Source organism: Geotrypetes seraphini, chromosome 4 (assembly GCF_902459505.1).
Source record: "Geotrypetes seraphini chromosome 4, aGeoSer1.1, whole genome shotgun sequence".
Classification (NCBI taxonomy): domain Eukaryota; kingdom Metazoa; phylum Chordata; class Amphibia; order Gymnophiona; family Dermophiidae; genus Geotrypetes; species Geotrypetes seraphini.
Window position 1 is genome coordinate 286,656,024 of NC_047087.1, and position 24,082 is coordinate 286,680,105.

General features: G+C 42.2%; 1 protein-coding gene across 9 annotated transcripts in view; it reads left to right on the top strand.

The window, feature by feature from the left end:
• Nucleotides 1-24,082, top strand: part of LOC117358641 (prominin-1-A-like) — a 256,473-nt gene that overhangs the window by 48,551 nt on the left and 183,840 nt on the right. For 7 of the 9 annotated variants that reach the window (XM_033940092.1, XM_033940091.1, XM_033940084.1 and 4 more), the window contains exon 2: nucleotides 7,244-7,581. In XM_033940092.1, the coding sequence (XP_033795983.1) occupies nucleotides 7,452-7,581 (130 nt within the window). In that variant the 5' untranslated portion in view covers nucleotides 7,244-7,451. Of the gene's footprint in view, nucleotides 1-7,054; nucleotides 7,141-7,243; nucleotides 7,582-24,082 lie in introns of those variants that run through there. The other 2 variants (XM_033940087.1, XM_033940093.1) reach the window with 2 other exon arrangements.

A 24,082-nucleotide genomic window follows, 5' to 3' on the forward strand; every position in this document is an offset into this window, starting at 1 on the left:
GGAGTAAAGGGACAATACTCTGACTGGCGGGGAGTCACGAGCGGTGTGCCACAGGGATCGGTGCTGGGGCCGTTACTCTTCAACATATTTATCAATGACCTGGAAAAAGAGGCAAAGTGCGAGGTTATAAAATTTGCAGACGATACCAAACTGTGCGGCAGAGTTAGGTCTAGGGAGGAGTGTGAGGACCTGCAAAGGGACCTGGACAAGCTGGAAGACTGGGCAAACAAATGGCAAATGCGCTTTAACGTGGAAAAATGCAAGGTCATGCATATAGGTAAAAAGAACCCGCTGTTCAAATAGAAATTGGGGGGGGCATTATTGGGAGACAGCAGTCTTGAGAGAGACTTGGGTGTGCTGGTAGATGCATCACTGAAGCCATCTGCACAGTGCGCAGCAGCCTCGAAAAAAGCCAACAGAATGCTGGGCATCATAAAGAGGGGCATAACAACCAGGACGCGGGAAGTCATCATGCCATTGTATAGAGCTATGGTGCGTCCACATCTGGAATACTGCGTTCAATATTGGTCGCCGTACCTCAAGAAGGACATGGCGGTGCTTGAGAGAGTCCAAAGGAGAGCAACGAAACTGGTAAGAGGGCTGGAACACTGCCCATATGCCGAGAGGTTGGATAGGCTGGGGCTCTTCTCTCTGGAAAAAAGGAGGCTCAGGGGAGATATGATAGAGACCTTCAAGATCATGAGGGGCATAGAGAGGGTGGATAGGGACAGATTCTTCAGGCTGAAGGGGTCAACAGGCACGAGGGGGCATTCGGAGAAACTGAAGGGAGATAGGTTCAGAACAAATGCAAGGAAGTTTTTCTTCACCCAAAGGGTCGTGGACACTTGGAATGCGCTACCGGAGGAAGTGATCAAGCAGAGTACGGTACAGGGATTCAAACAAGGATTGGACGGATTCCTGAGGGATAGGGGGATCGTGGGATACTGAGAGAGGTGCTGGGATGTAACACAGGTATAGAAAGCAAACCAAGTAATAAGTATAGAAATCCGACCAGGTCGTGCATGCAAGACCGGAGGGTTAGGACTTCGATGGGAAGATAAAACTCAATGGGAAACCAAGGTGGCAAGGGGGCCCCTTCTGGTGTCTCAGACAGGCCGTGACCTGTTCGGGCCGCCGCGGGAGCGGACTGCTGGGCAGGATGGACCTGAGGTCTGACCCAGCGGAGGCACTGCTTATGTTCTTATGTTCTTATGCCTCTCCATCTTTTTCAGTGGTGCCTCGCTCTCGCTCTGCCTCTCCTCAGGAAGCCTCTACGTCGAAGTCTTCTTCCTTTGCAAAGTTTGTCTTCGACATGGGCCAAGCTCTTAACATCGACTTGCATTCAGATTCGAAGTACACACCTGAGTATTTGGCGGATATGGAACTTTCCCATCCTCCCAAGGAAACTTTGCGTCTGCCCATGACACCTGTGCTGAAGCAGACTTTCCTGCGGAATATGGAGACTCCTTACTCTGTGACAGCGATCCCATCTAAGTTGGAGTCTCGATATCATACTGTGCCTTGCAAGGGGTTTGAGAAATCACAACTTTCTCACCAATCTTTAGTAGTAGAATCATCCCTGAAGAAAGCTCATCCTTCTAAAGTGTCTGTTACAGTTCCACCAGGGCGTGAAGGTCGCACTATGGATAAATTTGGGCGAAGACTTTATCAAAATTCGATGATGACTAACCGAATTCTAAATTATAATTATGTCTTCACTTCATATTTTAATTATTTTTTGAAGCAGTTGTCATCTTTTTGCCCAGACTGTCCCAGAGAACGCCTTGCTGAGTATAAACAAATTATTCAATCCCTCTCACAATTGCGTCTCTTCATGTTGCAGGCATCTTATGATGCATTTGAGCTTTCTTCTCGGGTATCGGCGTTCGCAGTGGCCATGCGACGTTTGGCCTGGCTCAGAATAGTGGACATGGATCCCAACTTACAAGATCAGTTAGCAAACCTACCTTGCCAGGGCTCTGAACTTTTTGATGACTCGATTGAGGCGGCTACTAAACGGCTCTCGGAGCATGAATGCTCCTTCGCCTCTCTTATTCGCCCTAAACCAAAACCTTCTATATCTAGGGCTTACAAGCCTCCGGCTCGTAGATACCCTATGAAGTCCACGCCAGCTTTCTCTAGGCCTCCACCTAGAAGGCCTCAACAACAGCGTCCTCAGAAGTCCCAGACGCCTGCTACAACCAAACCCACTCTGTCTTTTTGACGGTCCAGTGGTGAGCATTCCAACCGCCTTGCATCCGAACTCCTCCCTGCCCATCGGAGGCCGCATTTCCCTTTTTATATCTGTCTGGGAAACCATTACATCGGACCTCTGGGTCCTCAAGGTCATCCGCGAGGGATACTCTCTACGCCTGCTTCAGGTCCCTCCAGATCATCCTCCAGGAGAGTGTCTTTCCAGTCTCTCGCAACTCCCCCTTCTTCTTCAGGAGGCTCAGGCACTCCTTTGCCTTCGAGCGGTGGAGGAGATTCCTCCTTCCGAACACAATCTGGGGTTTTATTCCAGATACTTCCTAGTTCCCAAAAAGACGGGGGATTTGCGACCCATTCTGGATCTCCGTGCTCTCAACAAATTTCTAGTCAAAGAGAAGTTTTGCATGCTCTCTCTTCCAGTTTTGTATTCTCTCATGGATCAGGGAGATTGGATGTGCTCACTGGACCTCAAAGAGGCTTATACTCACATTCCTGTCCATCCGAATTTTCGCAAATATCTCTGGTTCAAGGTGGGGAACCTTCATCTTCATACAGGATTCTTCCGTTTGTCTTGGCGACCTCTCCCAGGGTCTTTACCAAGTGTCTAGTTGTGGTAGCTGCAGCCCTCCGTGCTCGAGGTCTTCAGGTTTTTCCTTACCTCGACGATTGGCTTATCAAAGCCCCTTCTCTTCTGGGGGTTACTCAAGCGACCCTTCAGACTATTTCTTTCCTTCAGAGTCTGGGGTTTCATATCAATTTTCCAAAATCGCAGTTGGTTCCCACTCAATCGATCCAATTCATTGGCGCCGTGTTGGACTCTATGCACATGAGGGCTTTTCTTCCTCTCAATCGTCAAGACACTCTTCTACGCCTTTGTCATCGCGTAGTTTCAATGTCGACTCTCACGGCTCGCCAAATGATGGTCCTTCTCGGGCATATGGCATCAACAATGCATGTGACTCCCTATGCAAGACTCCACCTTCGCATTCCTCAGTGGACCCTGGCGTCTCAGTGGCAACAGGCCGTGGATCCGCCTTCTCGTCATATTGCGGTCACGCCTTTATTAAAGAAGTCTCTCCGCTGGTGGATGCTCTCTTCCAATCTTTCCAGAGGTTTGCAGTTTCGCCATCTCCCTCATCAGAAAGTACTCACAACAGATTCGTCCGAATACGCATGGGGAGCCCACATAGATGGTCTCCGTACACAAGGGTTGTGGACCGCCACAGATCGTCGATGTCACATCAGTCTGTTGGAACTCAGAGCGATCTTTCTTGCTCTCAAAGCTTTTCTTCACCTCCTTCACGACCAAGTAGTCCTTGTTCGGACGGACAATCAAGTAGCGATGTATTATGTCAACAAACAGGGTGGGACGGGCTCCCACTCTCTTTGTCAGGAAGCTCTGAGATTGTGGCATTGGGCGATTTCTCACAACATCCTCCTTCGGGCTGTCTATATTCAGGGTCAACAAAATTGCCTTGCAGACAAATTGAGTTGTCTGCTTCTGCCTCACGAATGGACGCTCAACTCCCCTACACTTCGTCAAGTATTTGCTCATTGGGGAACTCCTCGGGTGGATCTCTTTGCGTCACCCAACAACTTCAAACTACCTCTGTTTTGTTCCCGCATTTTCTCGCCCCTTCGTCTGGAGGCGGATGCTTTCCTTCTGGACTGGAGGGGTCTGTTTCTTTATGCATTCCATCCATTTCCTCTAATTCTCAAAACTCTGGTCAAATTGAAGTCGGACCATGCCACGATGATTCTCATAGCACCCCTGTGGCCCCGTCAACCTTGGTTCTCTCTTCTTCTTCAACTCAGCATCAGGGAACCTCTGCTTCTACCAGTGTTTCCTTCTCTGCTCACTCAGAGTCAGGGGTCTTTACTTCATCCCAACCTGCAGTCTCTTCACTTGACGGCTTGGTTCCTTTCCACTTGACTGATCCTTCTCAATTCTCTCAGTCTGTTCAGGATGTCTTTCTGGCGTCCAGAAAGCCGTCCACTCGTCAATGTTATGGTCAAAAGTGGACCAGGTTCTCGACTTGGTGTTCCAATCATAGTCTTCAACCAAAATCTTCCCCTTTGACTTCAGTTCTGGATTATTTGCTTCATTTATCTCAGTCTGGTCTCCAATCCACCTCTATTAGAGTTCATCTTAGTGCCATTGCTGCTTTTCATCAACCTTTGGACGGGAAACCCCTCTCGGCACATCCCCTGGTTGCTCGCTTTATGAAGGGACTTTTTAATCTCCATCCACCGGTTAAACCGCCTCCTGTGGTTTGGGATCTTAATGTTGTTCTGGCTCAACTGATGCAACCTCCTTTTGAGCCTATTGATTCAGCTCATTTTAAATATCTTACTTGGAAAGTTGTTTTCTTGATTGCCCTCACTTCGGCTCGTCGAGTCAGTGAGTTGCAAGCTTTAGTTTCGGACCCGCCTTTCACGGTTTTTCACCCTGATAAGGTGGTTCTTCGTACACATCCGAAATTCTTACCTAAAGTAGTGTCTGATTTTCATATCAATCAATCTATTGTGCTACCGGTATTTTTTCCTAAACCGCATTCTCACCCTGGTGAGATGTCTCTACATACTTTAGATTGTAAGCGTGCGTTGGCGTTTTATCTTCAACGTACTCAACCTCACAGGACATCTCCTCAACTTTTCCTTTCTTTTGATCCAAATAGGTTGGGACGTCCTGTCTCGAAGCGTACCATCTCCAACTGGATGGCTGCTTGCATTTCTTTCTGCTATGCTCAGGCTGGTCTTCCTCTACAAGGTTGAGTGACAGGCCACAAAGTTAGAGCTATGGCGGCTTCTGTTGCTTTCCTCAGATCAACTCCTATTGAGGAAATTTGCAAAGCTGCCACTTGGTCCTCGGTTCACACTTTCACCTCTCATTACTGTCTGGATACTTTATCCAGGAGGGATGGCCATTTTGGCCAATCTGTTTTGCAAATCTTTTTTCGTAAATTGCCAACTTCCCTCCTCCCTTTTTACTTAGCTTGGAGGGAGCATGTGTGGGAATATGCTGCCTGCTTGTCCTGGGATAAAGCACAGTTACTTACCGTAACAGGTGTTATCCAGGGACAGCAGGCAGATATTCCCAAAACCCGCCCACCTCCCCTGGTTGGCTTCTTGGCTTGGTATCTGAACTGAGGATCCTCACAGGAGATGCGCCCCCTGATTCGGGCAGGAAGGCACGCGTGCATGCGCGATGCAGCACTCGAAAGTTCGAGATCTTCAAGCAAGTTTGCTTTCGAGGCTGTCCGCTGCGGGGCTCCATTGCTGACGTCACCCATGTGTGGGAATATTTGCCTGCTGTCCCTGGATAACACCTGTTACGGTAAGTAACTGTGCTATTTCTCCCTATCTGTCCTGGTGCGCTCACTGTCTGACTAATGTTCCTGGGGCAAAGGAGTATTAAGTGACTTGCCCAGGGTCACAAAGACCAGTGCTGGGCTTGAACCTGCAACATCAGGGTGCTGAGGCTGCAGCCCTAACCCCAAGGTCACTCTTTCACATGATAGACTGTTTTACCTGTTTGTCCCGCCCCCCTCCCCCGCACCGATAGTTTTACAATGACGAGATTAAGTGATTTACCCAAGATTACAAGGAACAGCAGTACTATTTGAACACTGACATCCCTTATTCTCAAAAGACAAAACAACAAAATCCAAATAGCACTAAAAGGTTTCACAAAGGAAATGAAGCAACAAAACAACAAAAAGATTGTGGAACAGAAGACCGGATGTACCAGTTTGTATTTTAATAAGTGTCCAAATGACTTAAAAACAATAATCTTAAAAGCGATCCACAAAAGGTGTATACAATCACAATTGACCCACAAGATAAAAACCCAAATAATGTATAAAATCCAAATGACCCAACACAATCCGTGTTTTGGCAAAATAAAAAAAGCCTTCCTCAGGGGTCTTAAGGGGTCCTTTGCAGTCTTAAATATAAAAGCATAAAAGTCGCAAAAATTTCAAGTAGTTAAGAGGCTTCAAACAAGCTGCACAGCACACAAGCCTACATTGGAAGCTTATGTGCTATGTAGTTTATTTGTAGCTAAGGACCCTATAAAACCCCTGAGGAAGGCATTTTTATTTTGCCAAAACACGGTCCATGTTGGGTCATTTATATTTCAAGTGGTAACAGCTGACAAATGCAAAAAGAGCCGTTTTATGTTTGGTGAAATGGGCACCGTCAGGATTGGACTGGTGCAATCATATTTGAGATAAGCTTTTTGACTCTTTTTGCATTTGTCAGCTGTTACCACTTGAAATTTTTTTTTGTGCAGTTGAAACAAAAAAAGTAAAATTATATTAAAAATTAATCATTGAATATTAAAAAAAATCACATAACAGGTGTAATAAAATAATAAGAGAGGATTTTTTATAGGATCAGTGATTGAAATCTGGAACTGATAAGTCTCAAACTTTAATCTTTTAGTATTCCATCAGTTTCTAAGCAGGTTTCTGAGTTCCTTTTTCCTCTCTTTTTTTAACACCTTTGTTTTGTCACTGAAAGCCATAGTTTCAGTAAAATGCAGACCTCCCTTAGCTGAAATGTTTCCTCAAATTAATTATTATTTATAAGACAGCACAGAGCCATGGGGTCAGAAATGGTAACAGTTACAGTGGTGGAATGAGGGGCTAAAACACGAACCTGCACACATGAAATCTGAAACCTCAGCTGCCAATAAATTAAGATTTGTAAGGACGTGCAATTAAGATCCGTGAGGTCCGCATTTTACCCTTCCCTTTTTGACATGTTAGCTACCTGACAGGTTTCTGTTTTTTTTTTTAGTTGGAGTCGAGCAGGATTGTGGGCTGTCGGAGCCAATTTCTAGTTTGCATTTATTGTTTTCCCCACAACAGAGGAACAAGGAAGAGAATTATGTTTTTCTAAGCGTTCTCTTGCTTCATTGTTAAGGTTCAGCTTACCAGAAAGTATCAGTATACACAGTGCAACATTTTTCTGTCCCTGTGGAGTTTTTTTCCTTCTAATTTCTCTTCCTTATCTTTTTCTTTGGTAGGATACGTGCTCAGCTCAGTCAGTAAGAAGGTGAGATGAACAAGAAACCTGAAGATGGTGTGTAGAGAAATAAACAGGGCCACAAACAATCCGGTTGGACAGAAACTAGCCCTTTTGTGGTTCCCATAAAGCTGCATCCACAAAGCCTTCCCTGCTGAAACTCAGCTGAGTTCTCGCATTTGTAGCTCTTCACCTTCTGTCCCAAATCTATGGATTTCCCAAACTTGACTCAGCCGGTTTACACACCGGGTCCAGAACCAGAATCTGGGAGCACTAAAGTTTTCAATGATATGGTGCACTCGTTTTTGGGGACTGTCCAACCAAACAAGTTTCCACCAGGTAAGAAAAATCCTTGGCTGAATTCATTTTGTACTTTCATTTTATACAGATCATTCTAATCCAGATTATTCCTTCTATAAGTTTAATACTTTCTCATATAACCTTCCTTTCTTAAAAATATATTTTATTACCTGCTTTTTTCTTTATCGGGTAATGCCTTATCTTACTTTTCTCCTTCACTGCAGCAGATAGAAGAATTTCTTTAGGATTACTCACTCTTGAATGTTGCACTACCCATTGGGTGTGGGGGGTTTTTCTGACTGAGAATGTATCTCTTCTACTGTTTTGTTTTTTTATTGGGAATAATGTGCCTCATTCTTTTTACTTCTGAGAAGCACTGGACAGTAATTCACATTCCATAGTTATCTTTTTCTAAGAAAAGTGCATCATAGCCGATGGCTCTTATTCCAAGTTTATCATTATTATTCTTAAAATTTTTGATAAAACGCAAATCAAGATTTTACTGCACTGCACTTTTTTTTCATTTGGTATTTACATTTACCATAGTTAATGTATCTCTCTCTCTCTTTTTTTTTTTTTTTTTTTTTTTAAATGGATCGGCTGGTGCTTCCATGTGTTTGGCTTAGGTTTATATAACATTTCTGTACAGAAGGACTAATTTCCCATGAGAGTTTTTATTCAGGATCCAGATGAACAAATAATTCATAGAATATTTTGCCTTTTTGCCCCCAGACATTGTTTAAAAACATGTAGACTAAATAGATTGCATTCTAATCAACAAGATAAGATAAAGACATAATTATAAAAGAAATCAAACTGAAACAGCAGAGTTCTAGGGCCTGTTTTACAAAGCCATGCGGCAACAGCCCCGAAGCCCTTTAAATCGCTATGGGCTTTGGGGCCGTTACCGCGCTGTAGCCGCTAGTGCGGCTTTGTAAAACAGGCCCCTAGTTGGACTCCATATTTTCTGTAACCATCAGTGCCAGTTCTGGGGGTGCTTGAGCACCCCTAATATTAAACAGATGCCTTCGCTTTGTCCAAGGAAGGAAAATTAGAGATAGGTTTTAGCACCCCTCCCCCCTAATCATCCTGGAAAATTGGTTCCAATGATTGTAACACTCATTCATTTGTAAAATTATACTAACCTTCTGATTGTAGCTACAAACTGCTTCTGAGACCACCCGGGATCCAATGTAGGTTTAATTTTTTCTACTGCATGGCTAGCTCACGTCTATAAGTTAGGAAAGGAAACATTTAGGGCTGATGTACTGAAGGTCCATACACCACTGGAAAAACCCTTACAGTTCATCACTGTGTCATTTCATCACGTATTCAAATTATATGTGTGGAAAACTTGCAGCATATGGGGGAGGAGGTGCTAGAACACATCCATGCCTGTTTTTCTGCATCTAAAAATGAGCTTCACTAAGGGCTAGATTCACTAAGCAAATTGATCGTGTACCAATCAGTTTGTGACCCGATTCACTAACCTCTCCTTCGATCTGATTCAGATCCATGCATGCAAATGAGGGGAAACAGCATGCAAAGTAGGAAGGACGTGATTCACTAAACTTTTCAAGGAACACCAACTGGGCTGGCTGATCCAAAAAGAAGCGACTGTTGGGGACCAGTCGCTCACGACCATTCCTGCTCTCTGCCGACTTCTTCTGCCCTTTTCAGCCCCAACTCTCCTTGGCCTGTCCTACCCTTTTCAGCCCCGACTCTCCTCTCGCCACCCTGCGCCCCGGCTCACTGTCCCGACTCTCCTGCCCTTCCCCCGCAGTGTGAGCTCGTGGTTTTAACCCGTGGGTTTAAAGTGGATTAAAACCACAGGCTCGCAAAGTAGAAGTAAAAAAACAGAAAAAAAGCAGCTTGCAGCTCAGTAAGTATGTGCAGACCATCTACAGATGGTCTGCGCATGCTTCAGGGTCGCTCACTAGCGATCCGTGTGGTGGTTGGGGGGGGGTTTCCTCCCATCGCCCCCATTTGCATGCTGAGCCTTGGTGAATTGGTCGGCCGGCCATGGAGAGGCAGGTTAGTGAATCTAGCCCTAAAACTTCTTACACACACAATTTTCCTGAGGCTCATAGTTAGGCACAAAAGAACAGTACTTTCATCACCTTCATAGAAACATAGAAAGATGACGGCAGAAAAGGGCTATAGCCTATCAAGTCTGCCCACTCTACTGATCCACTCCATTAAGTCTGAGTACTAATGACCTAGTTCCTTAACTTGACCCTCGTAGGGATCCCACGAGGACGTCCCATTTATTCTTAAAGTCAAGCACGCTGGTGGCCTTGATCACCTGCACTGGAAGCTTGTTCCAGTGATCTACAACCCTTTCTGTGAAGAAATACTTCCTTATGTTACCATTAAATTTCCCTCCTCTGAGTTTGAGCGGATGCCCCCTTGTGTCGTTATGCAGACATTTCGTCTTGTGACATTTCATCAGGTTTTCAGACTAAATGCATTCAGATTATGTGTGTGAAAAAGTTGAAGTAAATGGGAGGGAGAGGACGTGCCAGTAATTGCAGCTTCTTTGTGAGCGTGACCAGAGGAAACTAGAAGTACAAGAACCCAATCACGCCTGTTCTTCTGCACTTAAATACCTCATCAAACATATACTGAAGCTGTGCACCCCTCATTCTCTTTCCTGTTTTATTTGCATAGGCCTCCTCCCAATCCCAACATACTGTATGTGCTATGTAATTGCCTGCTGGTGATTTTTGTGCATATGCTTTTCATGCATATACATAGTGTATTATGTGATATATGTTATTTTGATTGTAAATAAGAGCATAAGAATAGCTTTACTGGGTCAGACCAATGGCCCATCAAGCCCAGTAGCCCGTTCTCACGGTGGCCAATCCAGGTCACTAGTACCTGGCCCAAACCCAAGGTGTATCAACATTCCATGCTACCGATCCAGGGCAAGCAGTGGCTTTCCCTGTGTTTCTCAATAATAGACTATGGACTTTTCCTCCAGGAACTTGTCCAAACCTTTCTTTAAACCAGCTACGCTATCCACTCTTCCCACATCCTCTGGCAACGTGTTCCAGAGTTTAACTATTCTCTGAGTGAAAAAAATGTCCTATTAGTTTTAAAAGTATTTTCCTGTAACTTCGAGTGTCCCATGGTCTTTGTAATTTTTGACGGAGTGAAAAATCGATCCACTTGTACCCATTCTACTCCACTCAGCACAAGTTTTTAGCACATATAACTTGAATGCATTTAGCTTTCTAAGCATGATGAAGTGTTTGGGTGATGTAAATGCTGTTGTTCTATGCCTAAATATGAGCCTTGAGAAATTTTTATCTGTAAGATGTTTTAGGGGTCCTTTTTACCAAGCTACAGTAAATGCGTGCTTGCTTACCTCAGCTTAAAAGGGCTTACTATGGGGCACACTCGGGTGTCCTGCAATAAGTTCCGGGTTAGTGTTTCTACACCATGCACTAAAAAATGTATTTTTATATTTTTACTGTAGAGGGTACATATTATTTGTAGACAGAAAGTTGATATTCCTGAGGTAATCACTTAGCACAGCTACGTTGTCATGTGCCAACTGATTAGTACGCGAGTCCTGCCTACAAGATAGGTTGCAGTAAGAGCTTGTGCTAATCTTCTGCTTTTAATGGCCAAGAGCTAATATCTCATATCAGGCAGCATTATGGGGTTAAGATCTGGAACAATTACTTATGCTTACTTATACTTATGGTGAATTTAGGAAACACCTAAAAACACATCTGTTCCTGAAGTACTTAGGTAGCTGATCTGTACTCACAATAACTTTGTTAGTTCTACTCAATTTGTAGCATTTTTAATCATTGTAAACTGCATAGAACTTCACGGTCCTGCGGTATATAAACTGTTATTATTATTAGTGCTTGGTCATTTAATACAAAAAATTGAAAATCCAGCCATTGACGAGATCTGCGTGTTCTTGAACACAGATGGAGGAAATTAAAAACTCTTGATGCTTGGGATTTGTATTTAGCAAATATGCAGGACTATAAGAAGGCTGTGTTGAAGGAGAAAGCTTGTTTCTATCAGACTAACTTAGCCTAAAAAGCTTACTAGATTCCAATGATAACCCTACCAATATAGTAAGTACACAGTATACCACCCAGGTGTTACAGAGAAATGTTTTAAAGGAAGGAAAGATCTCATTAATGCATTAGCACGGGTTATCAGTTAAAGCTACATTCCATCTAGCACATAGTCATTGATCAGAAAAAAACATCTTTGTATTAATATTAGTTTTTTTAATGCACCTTATGTGATTGTGGTGCTATTTTAACATGTAATTTGGAACAGTAACAATTCAAACCAACGTCTTTCAAAAAAACAAAACCAAACCAACAACCCAGCAATTGTGTGTCTGGTTCTCAGTTCAAATCAAGATCATTCCATCCCAGGAAGAGAGAGAGAAAATTCTCAACAGAACTCTGACTCGTAGTTCAAATCACTTCCATTACAGCAGGAAAATTCTGTTTGTTCTACAAAACCAGCAATCATACGTCTGGCTTTACGGACATTCTGTTTCACTTGGGGTTTCTTCTGGAACCTGGATATGCCAACTGTAAAAAAGCAAAGCAGAAACCACCTAGCACTTTATACTAGGTGGTTTCCTATGTGCTGTTGTTTATCTGGCAGTCTGCATTGTTCAGTAATCGTATACCCTGTAAAAAAAACCAACAACTTGTCAGTGAAAAATAACAGAGGGCAGGCTAAAAAGCACTTATAGTCTTTTTACCTTGCTTCCGCTTACTTTTACAGTACTGTACCATTGTTTGTTACCATTAAACTAAAGATTTAAAGAGAGGCTAGGCAGCTTCAGGTAGCTGAAAATGAACAGTTATCTTCTGGGATGGAGTTATTCTCTGTCAGAACTTTTTCAATACAGCGAGGAACTGTCCTAGGGAATTATTTTCCATTGTGAAGTCATTGACACAGAAAGAGCCCTGAAAAAGACTTAACACCACAAGCTTCCTTCTTTCTTCCCACTAATAATAATTTAATAATAATTTATTTCTTATATACCACTATACCGTGAAGTTCAAAGCGGTTTACAATAAAGATACATTTTGACAGTACATGGGATACAAATGGTTTACAATAGACACGTTTAGTCAGTACATGGGATGCAAGTGGTTTACAATAAAGACACATTTTGTCAGTACAAGGGATACAAGTGGATTACAATACAAGTGGTTTACTATAAAGATGCATTTTTTCAGTACATGGGATACAGGTGGGTTTCAATAAAGATACATTATGTCAGTACATGAGATTCAAGGTGGAAAGTATAAGTTAGTTTCGGACCTTGGATTGGGGGCCGAGGTGTGGAAGAGGGTCGTGGCGAGGAAGAGTTGGGTATGGGAATTTAGAATTTGTTAAACAATCGAGTTTTCAGGGATTTTCTAAAGTCTGCGTATGTAGTGGCCTCAAGTATGGGTTTTCCAAGCCATGTGTTTAGCCTAGCTGCCTGGAATGATAACATTCTATCTAGAAACTTTTTGTATTGGTAAGATTTCAAGGAGGGGTAATTTAAATAGGTTTGTTCTGCGAGTGCTCTTGTTGGATTCGTTGGGGGAGAACTGGGAGATTAGGTAAGCTGGAAGAATCCCAAAGACAGCTTTGTAACAAAAACAAGCAAACTTGAAGAGGACTCTGGATTCTGCGGGTAACCAGTGGAGTTTCTAATAATAAGGGGTAATGTGTTCCCATTTTTTTAAACCGTGGATTAGTCGGACCCAGATACCAGAGCTACAGTAGGAGGAAGACAGTCCAATCTTGGACCTAACCACAAAAGCTTAGTTTTAGTTGTATTAAGCTTCATCCGGACAGATAAAGCCCAGGCTTGAAGTTTGGAAATGCAAAGATTTACTTTGGAAACTAGATTGGTAATATCCGGATCAATCTCTATCAATATAAAGATATCATCTGCATAAGTGAATAACATTTCCCAAGCTGACAGCTTAAAGGTGTTCAGTGTGGTCATATAGAGATTGAACAAAATTGGAGAGAGTGGGGAGCCTTGAAGAACCCCACAGGGAGGCTGCTAGGAATTGGAGATATTGCCTTCAATATTTACTGAATAGGAACGGTACAGAAGAAATTAAAAAAAACAATCCAAAACAACCTGATGGAGACCTATATCTGAAAGTAGCTGAAGTAAAATATCATGATGTACTACATCAAACGCTGAAGATAAATCGAACTGGAGTAGAATAGAACATTTATTTTGAAGACGAATTTGTTGAATTTTTGAAAGAAGATAAATCAATAAGGTTTCAGTACTAAAATTAGAGCGAAATCCATGTTAAAACGGCTGAAGTAAAGAAAATTTATCTAAATAGTCAGTAAGTTAACCAGCTACAATTGACTCCAACTGTGAAACTTCAACTTTTGGGCTTCCTAAAGCAGCAGCAGTGGCGGAGGCTGGTGGGCAAGATGAACAGGCTGCTTTGTGGCCTGCCCACCAGGGCTTCCCTCTTCTGCATCATCAGTGACATGGCAGAGGGAAGGCCCCTGTGGGGCAAGCCAGGAGCAACCTGTTCACTATCTGTCTCTGCCCGCCATCCACTGCTGTTGCTGCTGCTTTAGGACACTAGGACGTATCAGGAGGCTCAGGACTCACTAAATCGGTGAGTCCGATTTTTTTTTTTTTTTTAGAAAGTGAATCGATTCAAATCAGTGACTCGAGTAACACTAGTTGATAGTACCTCTCTGGTTGCACAGCTGGATGTGGACTGTTTTCTGCCAGCAGTTAAGTAAATTCAGTCCCCTCCACCCCCTCCATTGTGAGCAATGGAACTCCCTTGAGACCTTAGCCACCCTTTGAGCCTTTGAAGCATTCTTTGCTGAATAACAGACTTTAGGGCCAGGATAATATCTGAATTGCAGACTTTCTTGCAGAGATCCTTTAGATGTTTTGACTGACTCCATTTCCATTAGAATGGTACTATCCTTTCTTCTGAAGGTGGTTTTCCTCTTTCAGCTAAATCAGGTAGTTGCGCTTCCAGATTTCTCAGAGTTAGATGAGTCAGATTTCCAAAACCTTCATACGTTGGATTTATACAGAGCCACCTTGTACCATTTAGAGGCTATTTATATTGTTTCATGGGTCATGTAAAAGTGAATTGGCCTCAAAATCTATTGTTAACCATTGGACTAAGGAGGCCATAGGAGCATCTTGCCTCCTAAATCAGAAAGAGGTTCCAGTGAATCTCAGAGCACCCTTTAGTTCAAGTGACTTCTTGGGTGGAAGCTTGAGCAGTCAGCCCTGAGGCTATCTGCTCAGCAGACAGTCCTTACTGGTTTTGTGAAATATTGCAAAGCAGTGCTGCTTGATATCTTGTATTTCTTTTACCTACTGGAATTATCTTTGGTACATCCCACCATTCTGGACTGGTCTAACAGTCTAAAGAAGGAAACATTTACCATTATCTATTAAGTTCCTATCTGTAAGTCTTGCTAGACTAGTCCAGGACCTACCTGGGAAGATGGTGGAGTCCGGTAGCCCTTAGCTTTGTGCTGCCTTTTCCGGTTCATTTTACATTTATCTTTAATGTTCTAGGATCTGCAGAGGATTCCCTGCTTGATATGGGTTCCAATTTGCATATAGGTTCCTTTAGTTAGATTTGGTATTAGCATACTAGGTTTATTCCTGGCCGCACACCTGTTGTACTGATGTCATTAGAACTTTCAAGTCTCTGCCTCTAATAGGAGGACACAACCCAGTCTAAACTTGTCTAGCATGACACAAGGAAAAGAAATTATCGGGTAAGGCTATACGGTATTTCTCCTTTACAGATGGAAAAAAGCTTTTATAAAATTATACTCAATATGTGCTAAGAAAGGCAGTCAAATCAGCAGTGGATATACCGGTATGTTGATATTTGGCTCATGGCTCAGCAAACAAATGACTGTGATGTGAGATCTCCCAAGTTCTTCAAACATTGGCAAGGGCAGTGAATTCCTGTTTCAAGCAATCTCTCCCTATTTAACTGTAAGATATTTGCTCAAAGGTCATTGCTGCTAGGTTTTGTTTAATAACCAGAACTTGTTCCTATAGGTTTAACCTATAATGAAAATTAGCCATAGATAGTACTTATGTATCCACCTTTGGGAAATCCTCAGCCCCATTACATGAGGGGCCACTCCTGGAGGAGCAGGAGGAAAGCGGCAGCATATTGGGCTGTGCTCTGTTCATGTGCCACACTGGTTCTCGCTGCTCAGTTCAGATTCAGCAGTGAGAACCACTGCAGCAGATGAGCTGAACAAGGCCCAACATGCAGCTGCTCTCCTGCTGTTCCTCTGCTTGTGTTGAACAGCAGGGAGGGAAGGAGCCCAAAGGAAATGAATGGGAGAAGCTGGGTATTGTGTGCCAAGTGCATGAGAGAGTTCAGGGAGTCAGTTCAATGAGCTTAACTGTGCCAGTTGCTGTGCCTCCATGAGCCTTATGCAGAATTCTGCACTGGAAGTGATGACTTCTATGTACAGGAATGGAATTCTGTACAAATTCTGCGTCGTGTAGTTGCATACAGTTCTCTTATTGCACATCATTCTAAGAATATTGAAATACTGTTCTATTTAATATATTATATAAAAAAAAGATTATAGCACTTTGGTATAGCTGTGAATAATTTTCTTTTTTTTTTTTTGTGCCCAATTCCTTTGGGTGTAGTTTTTGCTTGCTTTTAGACGAGAGAGGCTGGGAAGTTGCAAGATGATAGAGAATGTGAGAAATTATCTCGGAAAGAAGAGAGATGAGCAAAGAAAGGAGGAAGGGTACCAAAGGAAAAAATTGAAACACCAGGCATGAGACACACAAGACACCCACTGGCTGTATGAGATTTTGTGATATCACAAGTTTCCTTTTGGAGGTGACAGAAAAATCTGTATTCTGAGGGCAGTTTTCGCTGAGTGCACCACAGTTTCCGTTTCTAAAAATCATCTGGCCTGTAGTGCTGAGGGTATCTTTCTCAACACTCCTCTCCCCCCCAAATACATATGTGGAGATACAAAATACGAGGGGTAAACATACAAAAATCAGGCACAGATGATATTTTGCTTCATTTGAGGAATCCTGAATCTACTGTTCCACATTTACTGGACTTGATTGAAAGGTTTGGAAAATTTTCAGGATATAAATTAAATTGGGGTAAATCAGAAATTCTTCCGCTTAATGTACATTGTCAAAAAGGATTGTTTGATCAGTTCCCTTTTTTATGGAAAGAAGAGGGTATAAAATATTTAGGAATATGGATTTATAAGACACTGGAAGAGACAATGAAAGTAAATGATAAATCTTTATTGCTAAAAGTTACAGAAATGTGTGAGCAATGGAATCTGCTACATTTGTCTTGGTGGGGGAGAGTCCAAACAGTTAAAAGGATGATTTTGCCTGTGGTTTGCTAACAAATGGGAATGTTACCAATTTATTTCCGGGGGTCTTTTTACAAGAAATTGAATAGTATTCTTATTAAATTTGTTTGGATGGGCAAAACTGTTATAATCGCTTTAGTATCTCTACAAAAAACAATTGTGGTTGGGGGGGGATAAATTTTCCAAATTTCTTTAGGTATCATCAGGCCTATATTCTGCGTCAGGGTATGTACTGGATCCTGCCTGACCTTATGGAATATTATCCAAATTGGTTAATTTTGGAATGGAAAATTATGTCCCCAATGTGTCTGTCACATGTATTGGACATTAAATTACCTAGTTATGCTAATAATAATAATAATATTATTTTGGATACTTGGAAGACCCTAAGATGTATCAATAAGTTAACTGAAATTCCTATAGAACAGTCTTTGTGTCAATCACTATGGCTGAACTCCAAGATACAAATAGGCGGGTCTAAAATTGCCTGGACAGAGTGGATGCAGGCAGGCATAAGAACATTAGAGGAGGATATTTTAAATGGAAAATTGCTTGACTTTTCACGGTTGCAACAATTTTTTGGTATTTCAAAATTTCAATCTTATCAATGGTTGCAACTGAAGCAGGCTATTCAGAAAGGGTTCCCTGATTGGCGTAATTTGAAAAATTACTATAGCTTGCAGTTCCTCCGTTTTCAGACAGATATGCTTGGGCATCAAGCTGCCAGGTGGTATAAATTAATATCTGAATTTGTGAATAAGAAACCCGAAAATACTCTTAGAGACATTTGGAGTGTCGAGATTAAGCAGTACATTTCTGTATCTCGATAGCCACGGATTTGGTCTTGGAGGATGAGATGTACAGCATCAGCATCTATGAAACAAACTTTTTTTTTTTTGTTACATCGTTCTTTTTGGACCCCGGTTAGACAGAATAAGTTAGATAATTCTAGGTCTAATAGATGCTGACACTGTCATCTAGACATAGGAACATTGGATCATTTACTGTTTTATTGCCCTAAGATACTGATTTTTTTTTTGGGAAATCGATTTGGGGACATATTAATAATATTTTAGAATCTGCGATCCCTTTGACTTATGAAGTAGTGATTTGTGGTACTGTGTTGCATGTAAAAGATCCCTTAGACAAATATAAAAGACGACTCTTCTTAATTATGACAAGTACAGCTGTGCAATGATTACACACAACTGGAAAAATTGGGATCGTCTTAACTTTACATTCTGGTGGGCAAATTTATGTTTAATATATAAATATGAGAAAATGAATGCTGATTTATCAGGAAATATTAAAAATGTTAAATTAATATGGGGCCCATTGATGTCTTTTGTAGAATTATTATAGTTTTGATTTTTGTTGAAATATTAATTGCACATCCAGGGGTGGGTGGGTGGAATATAGGTTTTAAATCAATATTTATCTTTCCTGAGGGTATTGGGAGGGAGGGTATTTTTGGGGGTTTGATAAACAATTTCTGAATGTTTATAAATGTTTAATTTATGGTTATGACATGTATAGCGCATTTCTAAAAAGTATGGAAAATTTTATAGATGCTTTAATGATAATGGTAGGGTGGGGGAAGGGGTATTTATCTATTTGAATCTTGTAAAATTTTAAGTGATTTAAAGTGTAAAATGTTTTTTTTATACTGTTTTCACTTATTGACAGTATTAAAAATGAATAAAGATTTTTTTTTAAAAAATTCCAACACATAAGACAAACCCTGTTTTATTGCTCACAAGGAGACTATCTTACAAAATCAGATAATGAATAACTTTCAGTCCATCAAAACATCCCAGAAGAGTTTCTCAAGAAGAAACCACCTTGGGCTCACTTCTTTGAGCCACTTTTACAAGCTGCCTAGCAGTATTTCAGGCAAATATAGTGCCTGAAAGGCATCAAAGGAGATTAGGTCCAACACACAGCCCCACCTGTCTAAACAAATCACACCCACCTATGCATAGTCTAGCCTTCACAAATTCACCCAGAGAACGACTGAATTTCTTTCAATACAAATTCAAACTTTCTCAAATACCTCCCTCATGTGCAAATAAAGTTGGCCCTTGTGTGCAAAGTATATAGCAAAGGAATACCATATCATATTGTTTCTTATACTGCAATTATCGATAAGGAATCATTGCGGCTTACATAAAATTAAAAAGGATTCATAACGGTAACAACAAGGATCAGTTAATATAGAGTTCATCTCTTGGATTTCAGTGAGAATAGATGTGTTTTTAGTGATTTCTTGAACTGAAGGTAGGAAGAGATCTATCTCAACCAAATTGGAAGGCAATTCCAAATCTTGGGACCTTGCAATTCGAAGGTAGACTCGAAGAGTGATTTATTTTTTCCCAGGTTTGACGTGGGGAGGGAAGAGGCAGTTTGCAGTGTTGGCTTGTTCTTGAATTGTAGAAGGAATGCGTGACCTAAATGGCCGATGTTAGCCCAGTCAAGTTTTCCTCTTATAAATGGAAGAAAACTTTTAGTTCAGACTCCAAAGCTGTTTTGTCTCCTCTTTTGGAAGTTTGTACTAAGTATAAAGAACTCCTTTGGGAAATGTTTGTGTACAAGGTACACCTTTTTCTGGTTTTTTTGGTCAGCTGAAGGAAAGTTGAGGATTAAGAAGCTCCAGCTCATTCAGTTGAAAACGATTACCATTCTTGAATAAGGTGACCATACGTCCCGTTTTGAACGGGACCGTCCCTTTTTTTGATCCCCGGTCCTGTTGTCCCCACACGACGGCATCCCAAAACTGTGTGTGGGGACAACGGGACAGGTGATCACGGGAGAATGGGCTCTCTCCCTGCTTACCTGCCCTTGCCGCAACAACTGCTGGAAAGGCATGGCCCAGTGTGGGCCCAGAAGCCTTCTCTCTGATGTCAATGCTGGCCCGGAACTTCCTCTCTGACCTCAGAATTGACGTCTGGGAGAAGGCTTCTGAGCTGGAGCTGAGACATGCCTTTCCTGTGGTTGATGCAGCAAGGGCAGGAAGTAGCAGCGGGTGGCGGTGGCAGACCGGTTGGGGGGGAGCAGAAGAATCAGGTAGGCTTCAGAGGGAGGGAGGGAGGGAGGCAGACAGACAGGCAGTAGTCTTACCTGCAGTTCAGCTTTCTCATATTCAGTGTGGGAGGTTGAGAGGCTGGCTGGCTTCGGGGGAGGGGATGAAACAAAGGCTGGAAGGCAGTGAGGGAGAGGCAGGCAGTCAGCTGGCTTTGGCAAGGGAGGGGCACTAAGGACATAGGAAGGAGGCACTGGGGGCACTAAGGACATGGGAATGGGGGCACTAAGGGCACAGGAAGGGGCACTAAGGACATGGGAAGGAGGCACTGGGGGCACTAAGGACACAGGAAGGGACACTAAGGACATGGAAAGGAGGCACTGGGGGCACTAAGGACACAGGAAGGAGCACTAAGGACATGGGAAGGAGGCACTGGGGCACTAAGGACACAGGAAGGAAGGAGGGAGGGAATAGAAAGGACAATTGTTGGTCCTGAGTGCAGAAAGAAAGAAACTAAACTAAACCTTAAGTTTGTATACTGCATCATCTCCATAAAGATAGAGCTCGGCATGGTTTACAGGTAATTCAATAAATGAGGGAAGGACATAATAAGAAATTAGGGGTTATGAAGAGGAAAGAAATGAAAGAAAGGAAACGCAACCAGAGACTCATGAAATTACCAGACAGCAAAGGTAGGAAAAATGATTTTATTTTCATTTTAGTGATCAAAATGTGTCAGTTTTGAGAATTTATATCTGCTATCTAAATTTTGCACTATATTTGTCTATTTTTCTATAGTTACCGAGGTGACATTGCATATTTTAAAGTCATCTGCCTTGACATCTTTGAAACCCCCCAAATATAAATGATAATTAACATTTTCTCTGTGTATAGTGTACTTTGTGTGTTTTAAATTTTATGGTTACCATTATGAATTAATAAGATTATGTGTACATGAAAAATGAATGGAATAAATTGGGGGCAGGCTAGGGCAGGATTGGGGGCGGGACTGACAATTAATAGATGTCCCGTTTTGATGAAAAAAATAAATGGTCACGTTATTCTTGAAGCATATTCTGTAGGCTACTTATCAAATCCTATAATGTGACATTTAGGCGTGGATTCTATAAATGGAGCCTTTGTCAGCGGCCACCTTAATCACGTGATGGTGTAGTTTACAGAATTGCACCTTTGGTGTGTCTCATCAGCTTTGAGACAGACCCAAGAATGCCTCAAGCTCTACCTCTTCCTATAGTTATATACCCGTGTCTAGTGCACACATGAAATTTATGCACATATAATTTAACCAAGGGACTGGAAATTCAAACCTTGGGGGGTTTATGGCTAACTTCAAAAGTTAATAGTATTCCAGCAGGAAAACTCACTTCACTGTTTGTGACTCATCAGATTACAACAATGTTGAAGTAGAAAAATAATTCCAAGTAAACTCTTTCTGATATGCAATAATAACTGCTATTAGATTGCTTCCACTCAGGTGTTAAAAATTAGCAACAATTGTTTGCACCAAATATTTTGTTGGTTTTTTTTTTTCTTTTTGTTATTTTTTCTTTCTTGGAAGGAATAAAGGCCTCGGACAACTCTTAAAAATATGGCGTCTCCAAATGTTACGCAACATTAAATGTGGTTACTTTAATCATCGGTCTAAAAAACCTCCCATATGTTAAGAATAATTAATAACTTATTAATGGCAGGAAAAAAACACTTTATCTTTCATCTTCCATGATTCCAACGGGTACCAATTTAACTAACAGCTTTTTCAGGGGATTTCTGGAAAATATTTTCACATAAAGTACCTGTAGCTCTCGCTCGTCTGGGAACTTCCTGCTCCCTGCAAAAACTTCAAAGGTAACCACACTGATCCTTTGGCTATGAACTCGTTTAGATTCTTTAAATTAAAACCAAAAAGTAAATAAAACACCCTTATGATGCAGTTTTGATGTAAGCATGTTTGCAGAAGGTGGGTTGATAGAAACAGAGTGAAGGGTGGACTTTAATAGCCTCTGAAAGGAAACAGATAACTTTGTTAAACTGTTCAAATGTTGGCGAGGGCAGAGTTCTTTACTCAAACAATCTTTATCCACATGTATCTAGTAACACTTTTTTTCCATAGGGTTTTATTTAATATTTAGTAGCTTTCTCATATCACTAAATGAAATTTATGTGCTGCATGGGTGTCATCTTAAACAATAGAATAAAGTAGTTTTTGATGTACAGTCACAAATTAAAGTTAAATATTGAAGCACAATAAGGTACACATTACTGTACCTCTATTTTTAAGCACTCATAGAGCTCATTTTACTAAGCTGCGTTATGGGTAACGCGCAGAATAGCGTGCGCTAGACCTTAATGCCAGCATTGAGCTGGCGTTAATTCTAGCTGCGTAGCGCGGGTTTAGCGTGCACTAAAAACGCTAATGCAGGTTAGTAAAAGGAGCCCATAGCTACTGGGAAAGGATAAGATTGCAGAAGTTTATTGACAACATAAATTGCTTTTATTTAAAAAAAATAGATATGTATTTTCTTTATTTCCATTAGACCAATTGAGAACTAATGGGTTGTGCCCATCTGCTAGTAGATGTAGACAGACCAATCATTTGCAAGTTCTGCCCTATCAAGGGCACCATGCAGCCCAAGCTCAACAGTTGGTTTTTTTTTCCCTCTGTCTCCAGCAGATGGTGATGGGCTGACTGTGCAGTTCTGTTCTGCAACTGGTCCAGGAGTTAGCCACACCAAAATAGAACTGCATGGTCATGATGACTGTACATCAAAAACTACTTTGTTCTGTTGTGTAAGAAGACATACAGCACAAACAGTTTCATTTAGTGATATGAGAAAGCGGGGGAGGGCAGCTGGTCAAAAACTGAATCTGAAAGGGGATGTGATGTTACTAGGGGAGTTCAACCTTCCTGATGTAGACTGGAATGTCCCGACTCCAAAATCAGAAAGAAACAAAGAGATTGTGCATGCCCCTCAAAGCGCTCTGCTCAGACAAATGGTGATGAAACCCACAAGGGAAGGGATTTGGCCATCATGAATGGAAAAGGTGTGTCTGATGTCCAGGGCCAGATTAATGAATAGGCCCAGTAGGCACATGCATAGGGCCCGAAGTTGTCAGGGAGGCCCGATGAAACAGAGGACTCGGGTGTTTTTTTCCCCTTGGCAACGCTGGCCCCCTGGGAAAGATCGGCAGCACTGGGCCCTCCCCCCCGGGAGATCGACAACACCGCCCTCCCCCTGGCATCGACATCAATCAGAATAAGTGACATCGGAGGGGATGGACTGGCAGATGCAAGGAGTTGCTGCAAGGTCCCACGATGACTGCGTCTGCCGGTCCAACCCCTCCGACGTTACTTCTTCCCTGAACAGAGCCGGCAGACACAGTCATCGCGGGACCTTGCAGCAACTCCTTGCATCTGATCAGCAATTTCATGTATACCATCCAGTCCAAGTTTCAAGTTTATTAGATTTGTATTTCCTTAGCAACAGCAGCAGATGAATCCAGAGACCTATGGGATAGCCCACACCTACCAGCAGGCAGAGATAGAGAAACTGATTAACAGATGGTCCTATTGGCTGGCACTCCTCCTGTATATTCAGTATGCTCTATCTCCCTGCAGGTGATGGTCGCTATTCAACTAGCTCCTGGATTCTGGCTGTGCCTGGGCAATTATTTTCTCCTGTTGAGATTTTCTCTTCAGTGAGCTAACATTTCTAATTCTCCTGTTGAGATTTTCTCTTCAGTGAGACAGGGGTGTCCAGCTAAACGGTGCCGGCTTTAGGGGTTACACCTGGGCCCTCCAGGTCCCTTCCTTACCCTCCCTCCAATGATAGAGGGTCTGTCTTGGTCGCTAATTTTCTTCTTTCCTTTGAAAAAAAAAAAAAGAGACCACAGTTGCTGAATAACCTTTCTGCCCTGCTAGTGCTGAGTGACCGGCTTCTGCCGGCCCTGCAAGCAAGGTTGTAAGTATCTGATTACATCTTCTACTTCAATGGGTGGAATCTCATCTTCCTCTTCTGTCAGCGCTTCATTTTACAGACCAGGAAAAGGGTTTGGATAGACTTTCTCACCACAAAATCTGAGCATGGACCGTCTATTGTAGGTTGACAGGTG